The 22,469-nt window shown below is 64.7% G+C and overlaps 4 protein-coding genes across 10 annotated transcripts in view; all 4 read left to right on the plus strand.

Moving 5' to 3' along the window:
- The window catches only part of OGDH (oxoglutarate dehydrogenase), a 35,726-nt gene extending 34,544 nt beyond the window's left edge, over positions 1-1,182 (plus strand). For all 6 annotated transcript variants that reach the window (XM_052806235.1, XM_052806237.1, XM_052806234.1 and 3 more), the window contains 3 exons: positions 467-630; positions 712-866; positions 954-1,182. In XM_052806235.1, coding sequence (XP_052662195.1) covers positions 467-630; positions 712-866; positions 954-1,074 — 440 coding nt within the window. In that variant the 3' untranslated portion in view covers positions 1,075-1,182. The remainder of the gene's footprint in view (positions 1-466; positions 631-711; positions 867-953) is intronic.
- Positions 1,183-2,313: 1,131 nt separating this feature from the next.
- On the plus strand, positions 2,314-9,201 carry ZMIZ2 (zinc finger MIZ-type containing 2). The gene is given in 20 exon segments (XM_052806436.1): positions 2,314-2,427; positions 3,348-3,472; positions 3,560-3,674; positions 3,765-3,967; positions 4,048-4,240; positions 4,321-4,575; positions 4,657-4,830; positions 4,924-4,989; positions 5,066-5,237; positions 5,901-6,045; positions 6,547-6,757; positions 6,847-6,952; positions 7,128-7,285; positions 7,387-7,454; positions 7,572-7,640; positions 7,738-7,930; positions 7,932-7,983; positions 8,073-8,248; positions 8,361-8,579; positions 8,698-9,201. Coding segments are annotated over 19 exon segments (2,733 nt in total). The 5' UTR covers positions 2,314-2,427; positions 3,348-3,422; the 3' UTR covers positions 8,806-9,201.
- An 822-nt stretch (positions 9,202-10,023) lies between these two features.
- On the plus strand, positions 10,024-12,484 carry PPIA (peptidylprolyl isomerase A). The gene is made up of 5 exons (XM_052806596.1): positions 10,024-10,180; positions 11,430-11,460; positions 11,569-11,657; positions 11,856-12,028; positions 12,167-12,484. The coding sequence occupies exons 1-5, from the start codon at positions 10,112-10,114 to the stop codon at positions 12,300-12,302; spliced, it is 498 nt and encodes a 165-aa protein (XP_052662556.1). The 5' UTR covers positions 10,024-10,111; the 3' UTR covers positions 12,303-12,484.
- A 4,302-nt stretch (positions 12,485-16,786) lies between these two features.
- Positions 16,787-22,369, plus strand: LOC128150369 (uncharacterized). Of its 2 annotated transcripts, none has more exons than XM_052806501.1 (2): positions 16,787-20,736; positions 22,045-22,369. In XM_052806501.1, exon 1 carries the CDS (start codon positions 17,423-17,425, stop codon positions 18,881-18,883), a length of 1,461 nt encoding a protein of 486 aa, XP_052662461.1. In that variant the 5' UTR covers positions 16,787-17,422; the 3' UTR covers positions 18,884-20,736; positions 22,045-22,369. The 2 variants fall into 2 exon arrangements, with proteins under 2 accessions (XP_052662461.1, XP_052662462.1); XM_052806502.1 differs by having other exon boundaries at positions 16,787-20,349; positions 20,609-22,369.
- The last annotated feature ends 100 nt before the right edge of the window (positions 22,370-22,469 follow it).

Consider the following 22,469-nt stretch of genomic DNA (forward strand, 5'->3'; position numbering starts at 1 on the left):
AGATAGCCCGTGGGGGGAGCTCTGTGCCGGCATGGCACGCGGGCTGCCTTCCTCCCTCCCTGCTCCCCTCCAGCGCCGAGGAGGCGGCATGTTCGTCCCCGCCGTGGCCGGGGTGCGCCGGCCACAACCATCTACCCGGCAAATTGGAGCCACCCCTCATTAGTGCCGAGTGGCACCCTGGAGAGACGTGGCTCAGCTTTCTGGGCTTTGCCATGGCGCTTCCTCCATCAGCAGCCACTTCCCGCCAGAGCGGCGCGGACGGGGTTTGGCAGCCCTGAGTCCCACAGAGCCGTGATGGTTTGTACTGGGAGCCGGACCCGGTACCGGCTGGTCTGGCTCTGCCTCTCGGGTTTGCCTGCCCAGGCTGGGGTCCCAGGAGGGGCTGGCATGGGATGCGGGTGCAGGCAGCTCCCGGCGCGGTGCCTGGGGCTGCTGCGGGTGATGGTGCCGTCCTCTCCCTTGGCAGGCACCCACTTCCTCCGCGTCATCCCCGACGGCGGCCCGGCGGCCCAGAGCCCCGAGCAGGTGAAGCGGGTGCTGTTCTGCACTGGCAAGGTCTACTACGACCTGACCCGTGAGCGCAAGGCTCGGCAGATGGAGGCCGACGTGGCCATCACCAGGGTGGAGCAGGTGAGCGGGGTCCGGGTCGCCTCCGAGCCCATGGGCTTGGGGTGTTGTGGCCCCCGTGACGCCGTTCTGTGTCCCCCGCAGCTCTCCCCGTTCCCCTTCGACCTCCTCCAGCAGGAAGCGGAGAAGTACCCGGCTGCTGAGCTGGTATGGTGCCAGGAGGAGCACAAGAACCAGGGCTACTACGACTACGTCAAACCCCGGCTCCGCACCACCATCGACCGCGCCAAGCCCGTGTGGTAGGGACTTGGGGGGTCGCCGTGATGCTGGGGGGGGGCTCCGTGGGGTGCAGACCCCCCCCTCACCCCCCACCTTCTCCCCCGCAGGTATGCAGGGCGAGAGCCGGCAGCTGCCCCTGCTACCGGCAACAAGAAAACCCACCTGACGGAGCTGCAGCGGCTCCTCGATACGGCCTTCAACCTCGACGCCTTCAAGGACCTGGCCTAAGTGCCAGCCCGGCGGCGGCAGCATGCTCCCGTCCGTCTGTCTGTCCATCTGTCTGTCCCTCGCTCGCCTCCCCCCTCCTTCCTTAACTACAGACCTTGTAAAACCCCATGCTGGCACCTGGAGTCCTTGTCTGGCTTGGGCCGGGGCCAGCGTTGGTGCGGCCGCCCCGGTGGGCGAGAGGGGCCGGGAGCTGCCCCCCCCCCCCCCCAGGAGTGGCTGGGCCATGGGGTGCTGTTCTGCGGGGGTCCAGTGCAGTGGGTCCAGCCCCCTCCCAGCTGCTCCCACGCTGGTCTTGCACTTGCCCCTGCAGCCACTGCCTCTCTCGGGAGACGGGCTGGCCACGCGGGACCCGGGCAGCTCTGGGGATGCTGCCCCCCCGCCTGAGACACACACCCCTGCTCCTCCACGTTCCACAGCACACATGGGGTGGTTTCCCTCCCACTCTGCCTGCCACCCCCCGCCCCCGAGCCCCCGCAGCCGCTGGGCCGGTGCTGGGCGCCGTGTCCTCTCCTGGGGGGTGCGGGGGGGTGACCCCCGGCCGGGGCGCGTGTTCACCGGCACCTGTCACCCCCGGGGCCTTCGCCCGGCGGGGTGGCCGCACGCACTCCGCCCGCCCCCGCCCCCCACGGGTGCTTGCACACGCGTGTGCAGCCTCTCGGGGGGAGGGGGGGGGCGGTGCACGCCCCCGCCGCTGTGTCGTGCTGTCGCACACCCGGTCGCGCATCGTGTCCCTGGCAGGTGGTCGCGCAGGCGCGCGCGCAGTCCTCGGCCCCGCCCCTGCTGTCACACACGCCTGTCACACCCCCCACCCCCCCCCGCCCCTGCGGGCGCAGTCACGCAACGCGTCGCACCTGCTCACGCGCTGGTTGTCGCACGCTCGGTCGCACACGACCGCCCCCCCCGCACCGTGTCACGCGCGCCCCCTCGCACACGCACAGCCCTTCGTACCCCCCCACCCCAGCACTGCCGCACACTCGCCCCCCCCGCCCCGGCTTCATTCTCCCGCTCGGTGCTCGGCTGCCCGCGCCTGGCGGGGCGGGGCGGGGCAGGGCGGCCCGTGCATACTGATGAGCTCGCGGCCCCATTGTGCGCGGCGGCGGCGGTGGCGGCGGCGCGCGCTCGGCTCGGCTCGGCCCGGCCCGGTTCGGCTCGGCTCGGCCCGGCCCGGCCCGGCTCGGCCCCGCGCGCCCCGCCCCGCCCCCGCGCGCCCCGCCCCGTCCGTCCCCCCCCCCGCGCCGCCGCCGCCGCCGCCGCCATGGAGCTGGGGCCGCGCGCGGGCTGAAAATCCCGCGCAGCTTCCGCGCAGCCGCGCGTGCCCGGCGCCGTCAGGGCCATTTTGGGCCGCTTGCGACGGTGAGTGCGGGCAGCGCCGGGGCGGGCAGGGACGGGCAGCGCCGCGCCGGGCGGGTCCCTGCGCGCAGCCCCGCGCCGCGGCTGAAAATGGCCCCGCGGGCCCCCCACCCCACCCCGCGCGCCGTTCCCGGGGGCGGCGGGGGCGGTTGCCATGGCAATGCGGGGGGCGGGCGGCCGGCCCGGCCCGGCCCCGGGGCCTGTCCCTGCGGTGCCACCGGGGCCCGCGGCCGGGAAGGGGGAAGGGGGAAGGGGGGGGGGCGGTGGGTGCCCGGGGCTGGTGGCACCTCCCGAGGGGGCCGGGGCAGGCCCGGCTCGGCGCGGGTGCAGTCCCCCGTGCCGCTCCTCCCCGTGGCGGCTACGTCCCTGCCGCCCCCCGCGCGGGGCCGGAGGGAACCGAAAGCGCCGGGGTGACCCCGCGGGCCCCCGCTGCCGGCCCGGGCTGGAAATACCCCGGGCGGCTCTCGGCCGGGTGCGGGGGGAGATGCCGGGGTGGGGGGCCGCGTCCTCCCCGCCCTCCCGGTCTCGCCCCGGAAAGTCCCCACGGTTCCCCCCCACCCGCGGCCGTGGGGGAATGCCCGCGGCCCCGGGGCGGGCGAGCGGGCGGGGGGGACCGTGTGTGTGTGTGTGTCTGTGGTCTGTGCCCGCGGGGATTTTTTGGGGGCCGGGGGGGGCGCTTCCTGAGGGACCACGGACCCTCCCCCCTCTCCCCCCTCCCCACCCCACGGTGGGGGCGGGCGCGTGCCGGCCGGCTCCCCGTGCCAGGCCCGGGCAGGACGCCAAGTCCCAGTGCCGGAGGCCGGGCGGGGGCTGCGCGGGCTCCGGGCCTCCCCCCATCCCCGGCCTCGGCCCAGCCGGGGTCCCCGGTCCCCTCCCCGGGGGATGGCTGCCCCCTCACCCGCCGTCTCCTCTGCCTCCCGCAGCCCCGGTGACGGTGACGCTGTCCCGCAGCGCCCGCCGCGGCCTCGGAGGACCCAGCCTGCACCCGCCCGCCGCCGATGAACTCCATGAACCCCATGAAACCCTCCCTGCCGCCCACGCCCCACGGGTGAGCCTCGGCACCCCGGGGCTGCACCCGGCTACCCAGGCCCGTGGCCTCTGTCCTTCGTCTTAATTAATTTGTTTTTCTTTCTAGTGATGGTTCATTTGCATACGAGGCTGTTCCTTGGCAACCGAGCACCAATCAGCCGGCGGGATCCCTCTCCGTGGTAACCACCGTCTGGGGTGTCAGCAACACCTCCCAGAGCCAGGTACCCGCAGCATCCTCGTCCCCCACCCCGGCGACCCCCCTGCAAACGGGCACAGCTGCGCCCTGCCTGACATGCTGCCCCCGCTCCCAGGTTTTCGGCAGCCCCATGGGCCCCGGGGGGAGCAGCTCCAGCACCCCGCTGCTGCCCGGCATGGCCGGCACCAGCTCGGGCATAAGCTCGCCGCCGTTCCTGCCGCAGCAGCCCTTTGCCGAGGGAGCGCCCGGGAAAGGCTACGTGCAGCCAGGCGTCTATAGCCGCAGTGCCTACCCCGGCGGGCCAGGCTTCGCCGCCAGGTAAGACACCCCCCCCCGTCCTGGGGTGCGTCCCGCCGAGGGGCTACTGCACGCCCCTGCTCCGCCTCTCTGTTCTCCAGCTACGCCGGCAGCCCCGGCGCACCCGGTGGGATGGGGCTCCCCTCGCATGCGGGCCGGCCCCCCGCCGACTTCACCCAGGCGGCTGCTGCCGCTGCCGTGGCTGCTGCCGCTGCCACAGCCACGGCCACGGCTACGGCGACAGTGGCAGCACTGCAAGAGAAGCAGAGCCAGGAGCTGAGCCAGTACGGCACGGTAAGAGCCCAGCCGCGGCAGAGCCGAGGAGCCGGCGGCCGCTCCTGCCCCGCCGTGATCCCCCTCTCTCCCCGCTGCAGATGGGTGCAGGGCAGCCCTTCAGCAGCCAGTTCCTGCCCCATGCCGGACCCCGCGGCCCAACCGGCCTGAGCCCGGCTGGCATGGCGGGTGTCATGGCTCCCTCCGGCGTCTCCCCTGTGAGCATGAGCCCTGCGCGGGCGCCCGGCGCCGGCCCCCTGTACGGTGGGCAGCGGATGCCCCAGCATGCCTACCCTGGCCCCCCTCCGAGCCAGCAGCTCCCCCGCCAGGGCCTCAAGCGGGCGTACTCTAACGAGGTGAGCATCTGCACCGGTGGGGACTGCGGTGTGCCGGGACCCTCTTCCCCTGCTAGTGCTGACCCCCCCCCGGCCCCACAGGGATACCCGGCGCAGCAGTACCTCCAGGGCGGGCAGTACGCTCCGGCCAGTGCCCAGTATGCCCCCAGCGCCCCCCAGCCCTCCGCTCCGTCCCCCTCCTACCCTGGCCACAGGCTGCAGCAGGGCATGGGCCAGTACCTCTCCACCTCGGGCAACTCCGGACCCTATTACAAGGTACCGTGGGCGGACAGTGGGTACGGGGTGGGGGGGGGCCGGGTGTCTGCCATCCCCTGGTGCCAGCCCCTGGCAACATTCCTCCTCCTGCAGCCGGCTGACCAGTTCAACGGGCAGAGCACCGGCTTCGGCACCTACAGCCAGGCAGCCGTCAACGGGGTGAGTCCCGGCACCGGGTGGGGTGGGGCGCAATGCTGGCCTGGCTGGGCGCTGAGGGTGCGCGGTGCCTCCGCAGCCGGGCCGGTCGCTGCCGGGGTACCCCAGCTCGCCGCTGGCCGGGAACCCCACGCCGCCCATGACGCCGGGCAGCGGCATCCCCCCCTACGCGTCCCCGGGTCAGGACGTCAAGTCTCCCTTCCTGCCGGACATGAAGCCTAGTGTCACCTCCCTGCACCCGTCGCCCTCGGGTAGGTGCTCCCGGCGTGGTGGGGGGGCTGCCGGGGCCGGGGGGCACATCGCAGAGACACCCCCCCTTTCCATGCCCCAGGGCCCCAGTGTGGGGCGCGCTGCTGGCAGCCTGGTGGCCATTGCCCCTTTAAAGGGCAGGGCGCTGTGGGGAGGTAGCTAAGGAAAAGGGAGGGGCTTCAGCAAAGGGGGCGTGGTCACTGCCAAGGTTTCACGGCGGCTGGGGGGGTTCAAAGGCACTGCCCAATGAGAGGGGAGGTTGAGGCAGTGGGAGGAGCTTCCTGTGAAGGGGGCAGGACTGTGAGTGGTGGGGGGGGCTTCAACCAGAGGAGCGGTGGCTTTGGTGGGAGGAGCTTCTGCTGTAAGGCTGGGGCCTCCTCGAGTGGGAGGGGCTTGCCTATGGAGGGGTACTGGAGGGGAGGGGCCTCCGGGGGGAGGGGCTTCCTGCATGGATGGGGTGTGGCTCTCTGTAGTGGGTGGGGCTTCTGGCATAGGGGTGGGGCTGTCTAGTGGGAGGAGCATCCTCGTGGGGTGGGGTGCCCTGGAGTGGGAGGGGTCTCCTTGTGGGGGCGGGGCTTCCTGCAGGGTGGGTTCTTAAGCAGTGGGTTGGGCTTGCCGGGGCGCGGCCGGGGCGCAGGGGTCCCTGCTGACGGCGTCCCCGGCAGGGCCGGCCCCCGGGGAGGAGCTGCGGCTGACCTTCCCGGTGCGGGACGGCGTGGTGCTGGAGCCCTTCCGCCTGCAGCACAACCTGGCCGTCAGCAACCACGTCTTCCAGCTGCGCGACTCTGTCTACAAGACCCTCATGATGAGGTGGGGGCGGCGGGGGGGGCAGGGGGCCGCATGGCACGGCGTCGTACGGTGCTGCTTGGCGTGGCGCTGCACGGTGTGGCGCGGCACAGTGCAGTACGGCACGGAGTCGTGCTGTGCAGCGTGGGTTGTCGCAGCACAGCGCAGTGCGCCGTGGCAGTATGTGGCATGGCGTGGCTTGGCGCAGTGCCGTACCGTGTCACGGCTCAGCACGGCATGGTGCTGGATGCGTGGTGGTACAGGGCCATGGCTTGGCACCGCATGGTGCTGTATGGCACGGTGGTACGTGATGTGGCTTGGCATGGCACGGCACGGCACGGTGCTGTGCGCTGCGGTGGTACCTACGTGCGGTTTGTTATGGTGCCGTATGGCGCAGTGGTACGCGGCGTGGCTTGGCACAGCATGGTGCTGTATGGCACGGCACGGTGGTACCTGGCGCAGTGGCTCGCGTGTGGGCCCAGCCCCTACCCGCACCCCTGCCCACACCCCTGCCCGCCCCGCCAGGCCTGACCTGGAGCTGCAGTTCAAGTGCTACCACCACGAGGACCGGCAGATGAACACCAACTGGCCGGCCTCCGTGCAGGTGAGCGTCAACGCCACGCCGCTCACCATCGAGCGCGGCGACAACAAGACCTCCCACAAACCGCTCTACCTGAAGCACGTCTGCCAGCCCGGCAGAAACACCATCCAGATCACCGTCACCGCCTGCTGCTGCGTGAGTCACCGGGAGGGTCCTGGGGTGGTGGTGGTGGGGTGGGGGCAGTGGCTGGGGCTGTGGCTTAGCCCCTCCCTGTCTCTCCACAGTCCCACCTCTTCGTCCTGCAGCTGGTGCACCGGCCCTCGGTGCGCTCAGTGCTGCAGGGTCTCATTAAGAAGCGCCTGCTGCCTGCCGAGCACTGCATCACCAAAAGTGAGCGCCGCGGCCGGCACCCCCGGCCTGCTGGGTCCTGGGGGATGGGGGGCTGCAGCATGGTGGGGGTAATGGGGCACCATGCCCAGACGCCACCACGGTGCCACCCCCATCCCGGCGTCCCCATTCTGAACTTCTGTGCCCCTCACCCCCCCCCCCCCCCCCCCCCCCCCAGTCAAGCGCAACTTCAGCAGCGGGACCATCCCGGGGACCCCGGGGCCCAACGGCGAGGACGGCGTGGAGCAGACGGCCATCAAGGTGTCCCTCAAGTGCCCCATCACCTTCCGGAGGATTCAGCTCCCGGCCAGGGGCCATGACTGCCGGCACATACAGGTAGGGGTGGTGGTGGCCGGGGGCTGGGGGTGTCCCCCACCCCGTGTGTCCCCCACCCCGTGTGTCCCCCTTGCCGGCTCAGCCACCGCTCTCCCCCACAGTGCTTCGACCTGGAGTCCTACCTGCAGCTCAACTGTGAGAGGGGGACATGGCGGTGTCCTGTCTGCAAGTGAGTGGGGTCCAGCAGGGCTGTGCCTCGGTTTCCCTGCCTGCGGGGGGCAGGGGTGGGTTCCCTGCCCTCACCCTGCCCTCACCCTGCCCTCACTCTGCCTCTCCCTGCCTGCAGTAAGACGGCCCTGCTGGAGGGGCTGGAGGTGGACCAGTATATGCTGGGCATCCTGATCTACATCCAGAAGTAAGTGTGCCTGTTCTGTCTGTCCCTGGCCGGCACTGTGTTACTCCCAGGGGGCTGTGCAGCCAACCCGCCCCCTCTGCTATACTGCCACCCCCAGCTCGGAGCATGAGGAGATCACCATCGACCCGACCTGCAGCTGGAAACCCGTCCCGGTCAAACCCGACATCCACGTCAAGGAGGAGCCGGAGGGGCCGGCGCTGAAGCGGTGCCGGACCCTCAGTCCTACGCACATGGTGCTGCCCAACATCATGGAGATGATTGCGGCCCTGGGGCCTGGCTCCTCGCCCTTCCCCGGCACTGCCGCCACCACCGGCGGGTGCCGCTGCCGACTATGGCGCCTCGGGTATGGGAGGACCCGTGGGGGACAGGGACAGGCCCTGTCCATGTCGTTGACCCCCCCCCCCCACCCAACCACCTCCTTTCCTCTCACAGGTTCCAGCTTTCCGGGACCCGGGGGCTTCGCAGAGCCATTCCCCCCCCCCGGCGCCCCTGGCACGCCGACGCTGAGCGACTTCACGCCGGGACCGCCCCCCATCTCTTACCAGTCCGACATCCCCGGCAGCCTCCTGGTCCCCGAGAAGCCCCCCGCACCCCCTCTCCCTGCACAGGTCAGCTGGGCTGTGGGTGGGGGCCTCCCCCCCAGCCCCCACATCTCCCCGTGGGGGGACCAGGGGGATCCCGGTGGAGGGAGCGTCTCACCGCTGCGCTCTCCCCCCACAGCTGCCCCCACCGGGGCGGATGGAGCCATCCCACACCCCGGTGCAACCGGGGCTGCACAACGCCCCCCCGGGCAGCCAGCCGGCACAGCCCCTGCACCACCGGAGCGCGCCGGCACGGCCGCCCCTGGGACCCCCCGGCCCAGCACATGCCGCCGACCTCGCCTTCCCCCCTGCGCCCGGCATGGCCGGGACGGGTGACGGGTCAGAGCCTGCCCTCGACGTGAGTACCCCCGGGGGGGCGGCTGGGGCTCCGGCTGCTGGTTCGGGACCCCGGCCGCTGTGGGGTGGGTGGGGAGGAGCTGGGGGGGGGGCCGGTCGTCACACGCTGCCGCCCCCAGCTCCTGCCTGAGCTGACGAACCCCGACGAGCTGCTCTCCTACCTGGGCCCCCCCGACCTCCCCAGCAGCAGCAACGATGACCTCCTCTCCCTCTTCGAGAACAACTGAGCCATCCGAACCCCCCCCCCCCCCGAACCCCCCTACTCCATCACGGGGCCGGGGGGTGCAGCGCTGCCATGCCCCTGCCTGCTGCAGAGCCGGGACCCCCGCCCCTGCAACAAGGGGGCTCCCCCTGAAGGGACGCGATGGGATGGACAGACGGATGGGCTCGGCCCCCGCCATAAGCACAAGGCTGTACATAGTGTAGAAACACTACTGCCCCCCCCCCCCCCCCCCCCCGTATTTAAAGGCAAGTGCGTCGCTGCGGGGCTGGCCCGTGCCCCCTGTATAAATGTGCATACGCTGCTTCCCCTTGTAACATACGCGCCCGGCTGGGGGGGTGCGGGGCTCGCCCCCCCCTGCCGTCGAGCTCCCTGTACCGTCTCCTTATCGCTATTAAAGGATTTCGTTTCGGCGGGGCTCACGCGTCGCTGGTCAGGGTTCGCACTCCCTCCCCCCTCCCCCCCGCGTCTCCTCCCCGCCTTCGCTCCTTTGTCACCCGGCTGGGGGGCTGCCCCCACGCCCCCCACCCCCAGCCCCCCCGAGCCGGGGGTCGCGGGTGGGTGGCTGGCGGGATCCCGCGCCCTCCCCGGGGCGGCTGTGGCCAAGCCGGGCGGTGACCCGTGCCCGCCGCCGTCAATCATTAACCGCGGGCAGGGCAGGCCCCGAACAGCGTGGCGGGGGGTGGCCTTGCCCGGGGCTGGGGGGTGTGTGTGGGGGTCTCTGTGGGGCTTCTCCAAGGCGGGAGCGGGGCCCAGCTCCGGCGTGGGGCTGCCCGGGCCCGGCTCTAGACCCACGGCATGGGGCAGGGCGCCCCAAAGAGAGGCCGCAGCTCCCGGACCCGCACGCCCCGGATCGCAGGGCTGCTGCTAACCTCCGCCCAGCCCCGCTGCCACCCTCCGGCCCTGAGGCTGCCCCGCACCGCGGCCCGGCCCTGCCCCACATCTCTCGGCCTCAGCCCGGCGCACCGGCCCCACACGAGCCGTCCCCCCCTCCGCCTCACGCGCCGGCCCCCTCCCCCCGCCTCCCCCCATCCCGCAGGCACCGCGCATGCGCGCCCCGCCCTGCCCAGCGCCAGACCCGCGCGCCCCCCCACCCCCGCCTTCTTTTTCTTCCCCCCCTTTCAAACGCGGCGCTGCCGATTGGTCGTCCGCCCCGCCACTCCGCCACAAACCCAGCGGCCGTTGGCCGGCGCCGCGGGGGAGGCGGGCCCTTCCCGGCCCTATATAAAGGGCGGCGGGCAGCCCTTCTCCTTCTGCTGCGCCGCGCCCGCCGCTCGGAGTAGTCGCCGTCGCCGCCCCGCTCCCGCCCCGCCATGGCCAACCCCGTCGTCTTCTTCGACATCGCCGCCAGCGGCGAACCCCTGGGCCGCGTCACCTTCGAGGTGGGGGGGGGGGGGTGGGGTGGCTGCGGGGGGGGGGGTGTCGGCGGCGGCGCTGAGGGAGAGGGGGGCTGCCGCCATTTCCTCGCTGGGGCGCGCGGGGCCGCTGTGGGGGGAGGGGCGGTGGGCACTACGCCTGCGCGGCCGGGGGTGGGGGGCGGCGGGGGGCCCGCGCCGCCTCCACGTGGCCGTGGCTCCCCCCGGGGCGTGGGGGTGGCTCCCCCGGCGGCGGCGGGGGGGGGGAACAAAGGAGCCGGCGCAGCCCCCAGCCCCACCGCCCCCGCCCCGGGCTGAGCGCGGCGGAGGATGCGGCGCGGTGCCAGCCCAGGGCGTGCCGCCGCCCGTGGGGAGCCCCGCTACCGCCGCAACGCGTGTCCCGCCACTCGGCCGGCGGGCAGTCCGGGCCCGTTAGCGCCGGCCTCGCCGCCGGGGAGGCCCCGCGCCACACCGGTGCGGGGGGGTGGCCGTGGTAGCTTCTCCTGCTGCGGGATCGGGGCCGCGGCTGCCTGCGCCGCCATTTTGTCCCAGTCCCCCCCCGAACGGGGCTGCCCCTCGGCGGGCGGTAGCAGCCCCCGGAGTCGCCTGGTGCATCGGAGCGAGCTGCGTCCCTTCCACTCCCCCCGGGAGATGCTTCTGGGGCGCCCGTTGTGCTCCCGGGTCTCGGAAGGCCAGCGGGGAGCGAGAGTGGCGGCAAGCCGATGGCTGTAGGATTGTCACTGCTAAGGGAAAGCATTTAGCGCCCCGTGAAGCGGGCAACCAGGGTTGTGAAGCATCTCTGGCACGGCCAGGGACTGCGCTCCAGGAATCGCTGCGCTGCGGCTGTCGCAGAGCGCATTCCCTGCCTGGCAGCGCCTCACCGTGCAGATGGCTGCTCGCCGCCCAAAATCCTCGTGGAGTAATTGGGAGGTGGTGTGCACTCTGACTGGGAAGACTCGAGTCAAATAGGTTTTTAATTTAATCCCAGCCTGCGGAACGAACGCGCGTCTGCCCCGCTGATGAGACGTGTGGCATATTTAAGCTCGTTTGGCTGCTGTGTGTGTTAGTTCAGTTTCCAGACGCCTCCAGATGAAAGCTTAAGGTGGGGAGTGCTCTGCAGCCACAGGCACTGCTGGGATCCGCCTCCTGGAGGGGGTCCCTGGGCTCCGAGTAGTGAGGGAGGGGGCATCCCCCCGGGGTTGGGGGTGCTCCTGGGGGCGATGGCAATGGCCGGTCTTCACCCCAGCCTGACTAACAGCCTCTCTTCTCTTTACAGCTGTTTGCAGACAAGGTCCCCAAGACAGCAGGTTGGTAAAGCAGCACTGTGGCCACACTGCGGCTGCGCCAAACCCTAATGCGCTCCCTAACTCTGGGCAAAACGAGCTGTTGACCGTGGTTTTCCTCTTCCTTTGCAGAAAACTTCCGTGCCCTTAGCACTGGCGAGAAGGGATTTGGCTACAAGGGGTCCTGCTTCCACAGAATCATTCCTGGATTCATGTGCCAGGTGTGTGGCACTTCCGCCGCAGCAGGGAGGTGGGCGGGTGAGGAGATGGTGGCGCTTGCGTGGGTTTCAGAGTTGGGTGCTGGCAGATTTGGGGTGGGAAGGCGGCTCTGCCTCCTGCCTACAGTCTCTGCAGGGCCGTTGCGCCTGGTTCCAGAGTCTTTTCGTGCGCCCGTGACCTGAAATGCCACTTCTTCGCAGGGTGGCGACTTCACGCGCCACAACGGCACTGGCGGCAAATCCATCTACGGGGAGAAGTTCCCCGATGAGAACTTCATCCTGAAGCACACAGGCCCTGGCATCCTGTCCATGGCCAATGCCGGCCCCAACACGAATGGCTCCCAGTTCTTCATCTGCACTGCCAAGACCGAATGGTGAGTCGGGGGCTGCAGGAGGGCAAGCTCGGGGGTCCCTGGCACCCACCCTGGTGGGGAGGTGACACGCCAAGCCTGGTGCCGACATCCTCACACGGGCATGGCAGGTGCCAACCGTGACCGGTGCTTCTCCTGCAGGTTGGATGGCAAGCATGTTGTCTTTGGCCGTGTCAAGGAGGGGATGAATGTGGTGGAGGCCATGGAGCGCTGTGGCTCCAAAGATGGCAAAACAAGCAAGAAGATCACCATTACCGACTGTGGGCAGCTCTCATAAACCCTCCTCTCAACAACTGACCGTTCCTTTGGCAGCCTGGGCACCGTGCCCTGCTGCAGCTCGCCCTATCCCACCCCGCTCCTGACTTACTGCTGCGTTTCTACTGGGTCTCAGCCCCATGTGCACGGTCCAGCTGGGCCGCGGTTACCTTTATGAGTCTAAATAAAATGAGTTAAACCACAGCGGCCCCCTTCTCTTCCTCCTTCGTGGGGTGGGTGGTGTGTGGGGCTGGTGGGGAAGGAAGGAGGGGGTGCTTGGGGTGGGGCATGAGGATCCCTGCACTGTGGCTATACCAGGTCCTCAGTAGGGTCCAGAGTGAACAGGCGTGGGCTGCTGGTTGTGGCACAGAGCTGATCCCTGGGGGCCTCAGTGCTGCAAATTGGGAAGAGATACCCACCCTCCCACACCCTGTTCTCTACCCACCGTTGTGCCACCCCCCCCCCCCCCGCTGTGGGGCTATGACGCCCCCCTCTCGGACATGGGAGGGGTGGTGCTCCCCACCTTTGGGTGCCTTGTGGGTCTGGGTGAGCAGGTGCTATTGGAGACTGCTGGACTGTGCTGCGAACGTGGGAATCCCAGTGGTCCCAGTAAGGGAGAGTCCAGGTCTGGGAGGATCCCAGCGCTCCCAGTTTAAGCAACCCGATTTGGGGGGAGCACTGTGTTTGGGGGATCCTAGTGGTCCCAGCTGGGGGTGTCCAGCTCTCTAAGATTCCCAGTCTGGCACAGTCCCAGTTGGGGGTGGGGTGGTCAGTGCTTCCAGCTTTAGGATGATCCCAGTGCCTCCAGCTTGAGGGTACCTGGGTAGGGGCAGACTCCAGTACCCTGTGGGACCAGCAAGACAGGGCCTGGCCCCCTGCCCTCCTGTGGGGTGCACCCACAGTGCCTGCAGCGGCACTGTTGCCTGTACCCCCTGCCTGAAACTGCCTGTGCTGGCCGTTGCTGCCCGTGCATCTGCCTGTGCTGAGAGCTACAACTCCCTGCCTGCACCTGACGCTGAACACCCTTACCCGCACGCACCACCCCATAGGCCCCTCGCCCTGCGTGGGGGTGTCCGTGGTGGGGCCCCATTTTGGAGCTGGATTCTGGCACGGATGAGGGTGAGGTGCCAGAGCTAGCGCCGAGCCCCGGTGCAGGCAGGGCTGTGAAAGGGCTGCAAAGGGAAGGTGAAGACCAGCAAGAGCTTTCAGGGCAGGGCCCTTCCTTGTGGGAGAAGGAGCCGGACGTTTGCCTTTTTGGAAAGAGGCTCTGCCGAGGCCGAGGGCCACGAGATGTTCCGTCTCTGGGAAAGCACAGATCCCCAGCGCTGTTGTGCCTGTAGATAGGGCGCCAAGGCGCCGTGAAAAGCGGCAACAGCTTTCAGGGCTGGGCCCTTCCTTGTGGGAGAAGGAGCCGGACGTTTGCCTTTTCGGCAAGAGGCTCTGCCGCGGCCGAGCGCCATGAGATGTTGCGTCTCTGGGAAAGCACAGATCCCCAGCGCTGTTGTGCCTGTAGATAGGGCGCCAAGGGACCGTGAAGACCAGCAACGGCTTTCAGGGCTGGCACCTTCCTTGCAGAAGTAGCCGGACGTTTGGCGTTTCGGCAACAGGCTCTGCCAAGAACAGGAGCGATGAGATGTCGCGTCTCTGGGAAAGCACGGATCTGCAGGGCGCTTGTGCCTGTGAATAGGCTGCACAGGGAAGTTTGAAGAGCAGCAACAGCTTTCAGGGCTGGCACCTTCCTTGTGGGAGAACTAGCCGGATATTTGCGATTTCGGAAACAGGCTCTGCCTCGAATGCTGAGCTGCCAGGTCTCTGGGAAAGCACGGATCTGCAGGGCTCTTGTGCCTGTGAATGGGCTGCATGGGGACGGTGAAGACCAGCAACAGCTTTCAGGGCTGGCACCTTCCTTGTGGGAGGCCGAGGTGGTGGGTGTCCTTTTGGGAGCTGGGCTCTCCTGAGGGCGAGGTGGTGGAGTACCCGCAGAAGTTGGTCCGGGCCCCCGCGGGAAGCCATCCTCTCCCGAATGGAGGCGACACGGGGGAAGCCTTTCTGTGCTGCACCGAGGCAGCAGGGGGAAGCCTTTCAGTGCCGTAAGGGGGAAGCTCGGGGGAAGCGATTCTGTGCTGCACCCAGGCAGGAGGGGGAAGCCTGTCGGTGTCGCACCGGGTCCCTGCGGCGGAAGCCTTCGAAGCGCCCGGGAGGCGGAGATGCGGGCTCCTCCTCGACCCCCCGATGTTTTCTCCTTCTCCTTCCGCAGCTCCGCGGGGTCAGAGGAGACCTCGCCCTTCCACATCTCCTGCGTCACGGCTCTCAAGCTCCAGGCCGGGGGTCTGCCGGGTGCGGCAGCACGCCGTGCGCCCCGGGACCTCCTGTCAAGCTCGGGCCCAGGCCTTGCAGGGTGCTGGGTCCCTCTGACGTCTCTTCCTCGGCCTCCTCTGGGGTCTGAGGATCCATCAGGGACGCTCCCAGAGCCCAGCTGAGCCAGGGCGCGGGGGAAGGCTCCCCGCAGCTCTCCCTAACCACTGGTGTAGCCCTTGCACTGGCAGACCCCGCAGGGAAGGATGCCTGTCCGCTGCACCACTAGCCTTCCCTGCGCCCCAGACACAGCCCTGGCGCAGCCCCACTGGTGCTCCCCGGGAAGGGGCACATGAACGTCACTGAGCATCGCTTCCCTGGCAGCAAGACCAAGACTGACCTCTGGCCTGTAGCAGCGAGTTCTGGACGTCAGGCCCACCATCAGGCCCAGTTCTTCCTTTTGCTCTTGGATTTTCTTCATCGGGTCATGAGGCAAACGGCTCTCCTCTGGATGAAGGTTCTGATTGCAGCTCTGAGAGCAAACTACATTGAACAGCGGGCGTTAAATGCAGGCGTGCTGCGACAGGTTGATGGAGGGAGGAGGTCCGTGTTGCAGAACCTCCCAAATATCATCCCTTCAAAGAGAAAAGCGCAGGCAACGAGCAAAAGCAGACGCAGACCGACACACAAGTTACACTGAGCCAAACCAGAATACACTCAGACCCTCACTCCTTTGGGACTGTTCAGCTGAGGGTTTCCCAGACTGGCCAATGGCCTGAAACTGGGGCAAAGCACTGCAATGTGACAAACGCCCAGAAAGTGAAGTTCTTGTTTGGCGAAGGCTGTATCACAGGCCTTCAGCTCCGATGGAGGTGAACAAACAGCACTGCCCCCCTCCCTGGTCTGGGGACCCTCGCCTGCCCCAGCCCCCCACCTCAGGGTGCTTCAAGTGTGGTGGCAGTGATGCTGGGGGGCACCAACCCCTGGTGGGGAGTGGCGATGTCCCCCTCTCTGGACCCCAGGAGGAAGCAGGATGGGGTGGTGGCGGTCCTCCCCTCCGGCTGCCAGAGAGTCCTGGCACCCTTCTCAGGAGACACCTACAGAGACTTCAAAGGAGACTCCTCCAGAGAATCCCCTGAACAGTTGCCCAGAGGGTCCTCTGAAGGGTCCCCTGGAAAGTCTCCTGCTGAGCCCCCTGCGGATGCCACTGCTGAGTCCCCTGGCCAGCCCCGCAGCTGCCCCCAGCCTCATCTGCCCCGCATGGTCCAACTGGTGGAGGAGGCGCTGCGGAGGCAGCCCTGAGGGGTTTTGACCCGCTTGCCGCTGCCACCGGGCATCGTCTCCTGCCGGGTGGTGCCCAGATCGGGAGAGGGGGGCGGCAAGAAGGACAAGCGCCCTGCACCAGCCAGCACCCCCAGGACGCAAGAGACCTCCCCACGGGACAACATGCCACCCGAGAAGAAGATGATGGTGGTATGCTGGGTGGCAAAACACTCAAAAACCCTGTGGGAGGGGAAGCCAGAGAGGGACGGCGTGGCAGTGGGCAGCAGTGGGCAGCAGTGGGCGGCAGCAAGCGCAGGGCATCTGAGGCTACCAATGTGTCCGCCTTGGCGCTTGAGCGACCCAGAAGCCCTGGGAGTGCCAGGGGACAAAGGGGCCTGCGCCCTCCCATCCACCCCAGCCACTGCTGATAGAGAAGGTGCAGAGCATGGATCCCTGCAATGTGCGACCCCAGGACAGGCTGCTGTGCAAAAAAGTCCAGGCCGAAACGCCGCAGGGGCTGGGGATGCCCCGCACTGACCTGAGGGCATGCTTGCGGAACTCCGTCCTGAGTTTCCACCCAGCGGGGCAAAGAGTGAAGGTGGTGGGCCTGGTGCGCCAACCACCTGACCTGGAGCCCCAAGCTGATCCAAGCGTGCCCTGCTGCGTCCCCAGGCCCCTGCTGGCGGCCCTGAGACCCAGTGTGGGGATGGCTGCCTCCAAGCCCCCAGCTGATGGCAAGAAGGAGATGGCACTGGTGGTGGCATCAAGCAGCAAGGTGCGCACCAGGATGGCCACCAAAGCCAAGCAGCCAAGCTGGCTGTGACTGTCGCCCACGGGGGCAAACCCCACAGGAGGGGCTGCCGCAGCAGCTCCGCGTGCCGCCACGGCTGCTGCACCCTCCCGCTGACTCCATGCTATCCCTTGGGCCCTGGGCGGGGGGGGGGGGGGGCCTTATGGCTGCGCCCACCCCGCTGGAGGAGCAGGACGAGTCAGTGCCCATCACTCCTGAGCTTGCTGTCTATCCCAGTATCCTGCTCCCCTCCCTCGCTTTTTCTCTGTATCCCATTTTCTTGCTCCCTGTCCCTCACATGTTTTCTGTATCCCTCACTCCTTCCTCCTGCCCTTCTTTCCCCGTGCCCTCCCGCCTCTGGCCTGCTGTTTGTCACAGGTTTGTCTTTCTCCCGCTTTCTGTCCGGGTTCTGTCACTCTCTTTCTCTCTCTGTCCCTCTGTCCTTCCTCCAACCTGTATTTTCCTCTCTCTATCCCTCTGCCCCTAATGCTTCTTTCTCCATCTCTCAGTCCTGCTCCCTGCCCCCTTTTCCCTCTCTCTGTCTATCTGTCCTGCTTCCTCTCCCTGGTTATTCTGCCTTTGTCCCTCTGTCCGGCTGCCTGTCTCATTGTTTCTAGTTATAGTCCCCTGTCCAGCCAGCTGTCCTTTTTTTCCTTTCTCCCCCCTACTCTGGCCCTACTTTTTCTTCTTCCATCTCTGTCCAGCAGCCCATCACCATTTTTTGCCTTCTCCATCTCTTAATCTGCATCTGTTCTGCCCCCCCCCGCCCCAGTCTCTCTGCTTTTTGTCTCTCCATGTCCTGTGCTCTATCCTCGTCTTTCTCTCTCTTTTCCTCCTTCCTTTTCCCGCCTTTTTCTCTGCATCCCTTTGCCCTGTTGCTCATCAGTATTTTTCCCTTCCATTCCTTGGTCCTGCTCCCTGTCCCGTACTTCTCTGTCAATCCCTCTGTCCTGTTGCCTATCATTACTTTTGCTGTCTGCATCCCACTGCCCTGCTTCCCATTCATCTCTTTTGGCTCTATCCTCATGTCCTGCTCCCCAGCAGTATTTTTTTCTTTCTCCAGCTCTCTGACCTGCTCCCTGCCCTGCTGTTTTTCTCTCTGTCATTCTTTCCACTTCCCTGTACCTCTCTCTCTGCAACCTTGTGTCCTGCTTCCTGTCCCTCTCTATCCCTCTGTCCCTGACCTTGTCGCTGTTTTTTCTTTCTCCATCTCTTTGTCCTGCTGCCCATCTCCGTCCAGTTCTCTTTCTGTGTTTTTTTCCTCTGTTGGTTACTCTGCTTTTCTTCCTGTCCCTATTTTTTTTCTTTCTTCATCCCTCTGCCCTGCTCTGTGTTCCGTCCCTCCCACTCCTACAGTGTCCTGCTGTGTGTTACCTGTCCTTCTCCCTGTTGATTTTTTTTTTTTCCCTTATTGCTCTATTCCTCTGTCCTGCACCCTAGAAGTATTTTTTTTGTTCTCTGTATTTCTGTTCTGCCCATCCCCCACCCCCACCTTTACACGTCTCAGTCTTTCTCTCTACGTGCTCCTGTCATTCTCCTCCTCTTGCTCTTCTTGCTTTTTCTCACTTTTCCTCTATCCTGCTGCCCATCGCTATTTTTTCCTCCTCCATCCCTTTGTCCTGCTCCCTGTCCATGTCAGTCTTTCCCTTTTGTTCTGCATCATCTTTCTTTGTTTTCTCAATCTCTGTCCTGTTCTCCATATGTTTTTCTCTCTGCTCCTCAGTCGTTCTCCCTCGTCTTGTTTTTCCCTTTCTGCCATCCCTCTCTTTCTCTGTGACCCTCTGCGCTGTTCCCTTTCTTTTCTTTCTCCAGTTCTGTGTCTTACCTGTCCCTCTCTGTCTTTCTTCCTCTGTCCTGCTCCCTGCCCCTATTATTTATTGCTTCACCTCTCTGTACCACTCTCTGTCCCTGTTTTTTCTCTCATGCTCCATCTCTCTGTCATTCTCTCTGTTGCTCTCGTTGGCTCTCCATCCCCACATCCGGCTCCCTGTCCCTCTCTCTTTCGCAGTATCCCACTTTCTGGCTCCCTGTCCCTTACCTGTTTTCTATATCCCTCTGTCCTTCCTCCTGTCTTTCTTGTCCCTCTGGCCTGCTACCCTTCACTGTCTTTTTTTCTGTCTTTCTCCATCTCTCTGCCTCGGTCCTGTCAGTCTCTTCCTCTCTCAGTCTCTAACATTTCTTTCTCCACCTCTGCCCTGCTCCCTGTCCCTTTTCTCTTATTCTCTGTGTCCTCCATCCTCCCCCTAACTTTTTGACTGTATAACGCCATACCACTGCCTGTCCCATCATGTCTCTCTATATCCCTCTGCCCACCTCCCTGTCCCATTATTCTCCTCTGTCCTGCTCCCTGGCCTTGTTTCTCATCCTGCAGTCCATCACGTTTTTTTTTTCTTTCTCCATCTCTTTATCCTGATCTGTCTGTCTCTCTTTTTTCCCTCACCCCCCCGGCTTGTTCCCTGTCTTTTTCTCTCTCTCCCTCCTTCCTTATTCCTGTAATTCAATTTCTGTCTTTTTCCGTCTGTTCTGCTACCTGCTCGTCACTTTCTCTCTCTCTTTCCCTCTGTCCTGCTCCCTGACCCTGTTTTTCTTTCACCATGTCCCTGCAGGGCTCCTTGTCCCTTTTTTATTGATTTCTCCATCTCACTGTCCTTTTCCTTGTACCTTTCCTTCTCTGCCCCTCAGTCCTCCCTCATCTTATTTTTCTCTTTCTGTTCCTCTGTCCTGCTCCCCATCGTGGTATGCTCGTTCTTGGTATCTGCTGTTCCAGTAACAACTGCTGAGTTGTCCCAGGGGAAGGGTGAGTGTACAGGCACCAAGACCCAGAGCAGACTTGCTCCTGGGACTTACATGCATTAATGGATAAACACTTGCTGTCTCCTTTGCACTTGATGAGTGGCTGTCAGAGAGCCCAGGGGAGCAGGTTACGTAGTGGGTGTAAGGGGCGATGGCTGCAGCTGTGGGCTGGGGCTGGAGGAGCCCCAGGTGGGGCCAGTGAGGCTGATGGTGATGGCCTCTCTGTGTAAAAGGACTGCAGCCCTAGGGGGTGGTGCTGCTGGGGTATGCCTGCCTGAGAGTGCTGATGAGCTGCAAGGATGTTTCCACCTGACTAGTGCAACAGGTTGGTGGTCAGTTGGAGTCAGGCCCCATCAGGGCAGCTCCCAGGGGTTTTCTGAGAGCTGGGGGAGAGGAAACAGGAAGAGCATCAGGAGATGGCTGCCCCCACCCCCTGAAAAAGGTGCTGGGTGCCTCCCCAACTCAACAAAACTCCTCCAGCCCTGCTCGCCCTGTGCGGCTGCCCCCAGCTACAGCACCTCCCCTAAAGCCTGTCCCGTAGCCACAGACTGCCCCTGAACCCTGTCCTCACAGCAGCAAGCTGGTCCTTGAACATGCTTTATTGCACCATAAATGCAGGCGCCGTTAGCATCGGTTCAGGGGAAGAACGGCATCTCCAGAAGCTCCTGCAGAAGGAGGGGTTCGTGCTTGAGGAGTACAGTCATCGCTGTAGATAACAGTTGCTTGTTCTTTCCCTCTCCCAGAGGCAGCACTGAGGACTCAGTTGTTGGTTCCTCTCTGGGGATGTTGTTGACTGCCTCTGGCTCAGGTTTGTGTGGGTTGCCTTTGGCCTCATTCTCCTAGTAGCATGGGCGAAAAGGGACAGCTGGAGCACTTACTGGCCGTGCGCAGGAGCTGCAGTGGCTGAAGCTGGAGAGACCAGAAAAAGGTAAAGCAGCTGAAGAATAAAATAAATGGGATTTGGCCAGCAGCTGCCTCCGGCTGCAGACAGGAGACAGCCTGCCTCTCCAGGCAAGGAAGGATCCCTCTTAGTGTAGTCCTCGGCAGATCCGATCACCCACGTCCATGGCAGGGTCTGTACGCATAACCGGAAGCACAGTACGGCCGTGTAGTGTGTGTGCCTGTGAGGCTTGTATCTAGGAAGCCTCATATTGTAAGAGCTGTAAGACACCAATCTATTCTCTTAGGTGGATGACAGTCAAGTGACCGCAGCTACGAAGGAGGAAGGGAGAGGGGGCGGAGATTGAGAGAGAGGGAGAGAAAGATGCATCTGAACTGTCAAATTCTCCCAGCAGTTCTGAAAGCAGGAGCTACGGTGAGTCCTGGACCCTTGGGGCCGTGTTGCTCCTCTTCTGCATTCCCGTCCCCTCCCTTCTCTACCGCTGTCATTTTTTTCACTTCCCTGCACCTCTCCCTCTCCCGTTCTCCAAGTGCCCCTCTTTGTCATTCTGCTTCTGTTTTCTTTTTCTCTCTGTATGTCTGTCCTGTTCCCTGTTCCTCTTTTCTTTTGTCCTCTGTCTCTTTCCTGCAGTCCATCATTATTTTTGTCTTTCTCCATCTCTCTGTCTGTCTTCCTATCCCTTTTTTTTAAATTTCTCCCCATCTGCCCTTTAGCCCTTCACAATTCCCACTGCCCTCACCTCTCTGTCTGGGGCTGTGTCTCTATTTTTAAATTCCTCTCTCTGCACCTTGTATTCTAGATATACTTTTTCTTTCTTAGATTTTTCTTGTTCCAGGTCCCTGTTCCTATGTTTTAATTTCTTCCCTCTCTGTGCCACAGCCTATTTTTGTCCTCGTTGTTCTTCCTCTGTCTGGCTCCCTGTCCCTATTCTTCAATTCCTCTGTCTCTCCCCTTCAGCTCACTGAGGTTTTTTGGTATTTCTCAGTTGCTCTCTGTCTACCTCACTGTCCCCTTTTCCAATTCCTCTCTCTCTGCCCTGTGGCCCATCACTAATCTTTGTTTTTCTCCATCTCTCTCGGTCTGGTTCCCTATCGTTTCCTCCTCTCTGGCCCATAGCCCATCACTATTTCCTCCCCACCCCATGCCCCTCTCTCTCTGTCTTCCCTTTCCCTATTTTTCAATCCCCCCTCTCTGCCCTGTAGCCGATTGCTGTTGTAGTGGGTTTGTGTGGCAAGGTTTTGCTAGCTGGGCTGGGGTGTGCAGGGGCTGCAGGGGTGGGTTCTGTGAGAAGACACCAGGACTTGCCCCCATGTTGGACAAAGCCAGTTCCAGCTCCAAGAGGGATCTGCTGCTGGTCAAAGCTGAGCCAACAGCAACGCTGGTAGTGCCTCTGTGATGACCTATTTAAGAAGAGCTAAAAACAAAAAAAAATGCTGTGCAGAAGCTACGATAGAGAAAATGTGAGTGTGAAACAGCCCTGCAGACCCCCAGGTCAGTGAAGAAGGAGGGGGAGGAGGTGCTGCGGGCACCAGAGCAGGGATTCCCCTGCAGCCTGCGGGGAAGACCGTGGTGAGGCAGGCTGTCCCCCTGCGGTCCATGGAGGTCCACGGTGGAGCAGATATCCACCTGCAGGCTGTGGAGGACCCCGCATCAGAGCAGGGGGATGCCCAAAGGAGGCTGTGACCCCATGGAGAGCCCGTGCTGGAGCAGGTTTTCTGGCAGGACCTGTGGATCCGTGGAGAGAGGAGCCCATGCTGGAGCAGGTTTGCTGGCAGGACCTGTGGCTGTGTGGGAGGGACCCCACGCTGCAACAGAAGACGACCATGAGGAGGAAGGAGCAGCAGGGACAACTTGTGATGAACTGAGTGCAACCCCCCGCTCCCTCTCCCCCTGCGCTGCTCGGGGAGGAGGTAGAGAAGGCAGGAGTGAAGATGAGCCCAGGAAAAAAGAGAGGGGTGGGGGAAGGTGTTTTTTAGATTTGTTCTTATTTCTCATTATCCTACTCTGATTTATTTTGATTGACAATAAATTAAATTAATTTCCCCAAGTCAGGGCTCTTTTGCCTGTGACAGTGATTGGTGAGTGACTTCTTTGTCCTTATCTTGACCCACAAGCTTTTTTGTTGTATTTTCTACCCCCCTGTCTTG

This window comes from Harpia harpyja, chromosome 13, assembly GCF_026419915.1.
Source record: "Harpia harpyja isolate bHarHar1 chromosome 13, bHarHar1 primary haplotype, whole genome shotgun sequence".
Lineage (NCBI taxonomy): Eukaryota > Metazoa > Chordata > Aves > Accipitriformes > Accipitridae > Harpia > Harpia harpyja.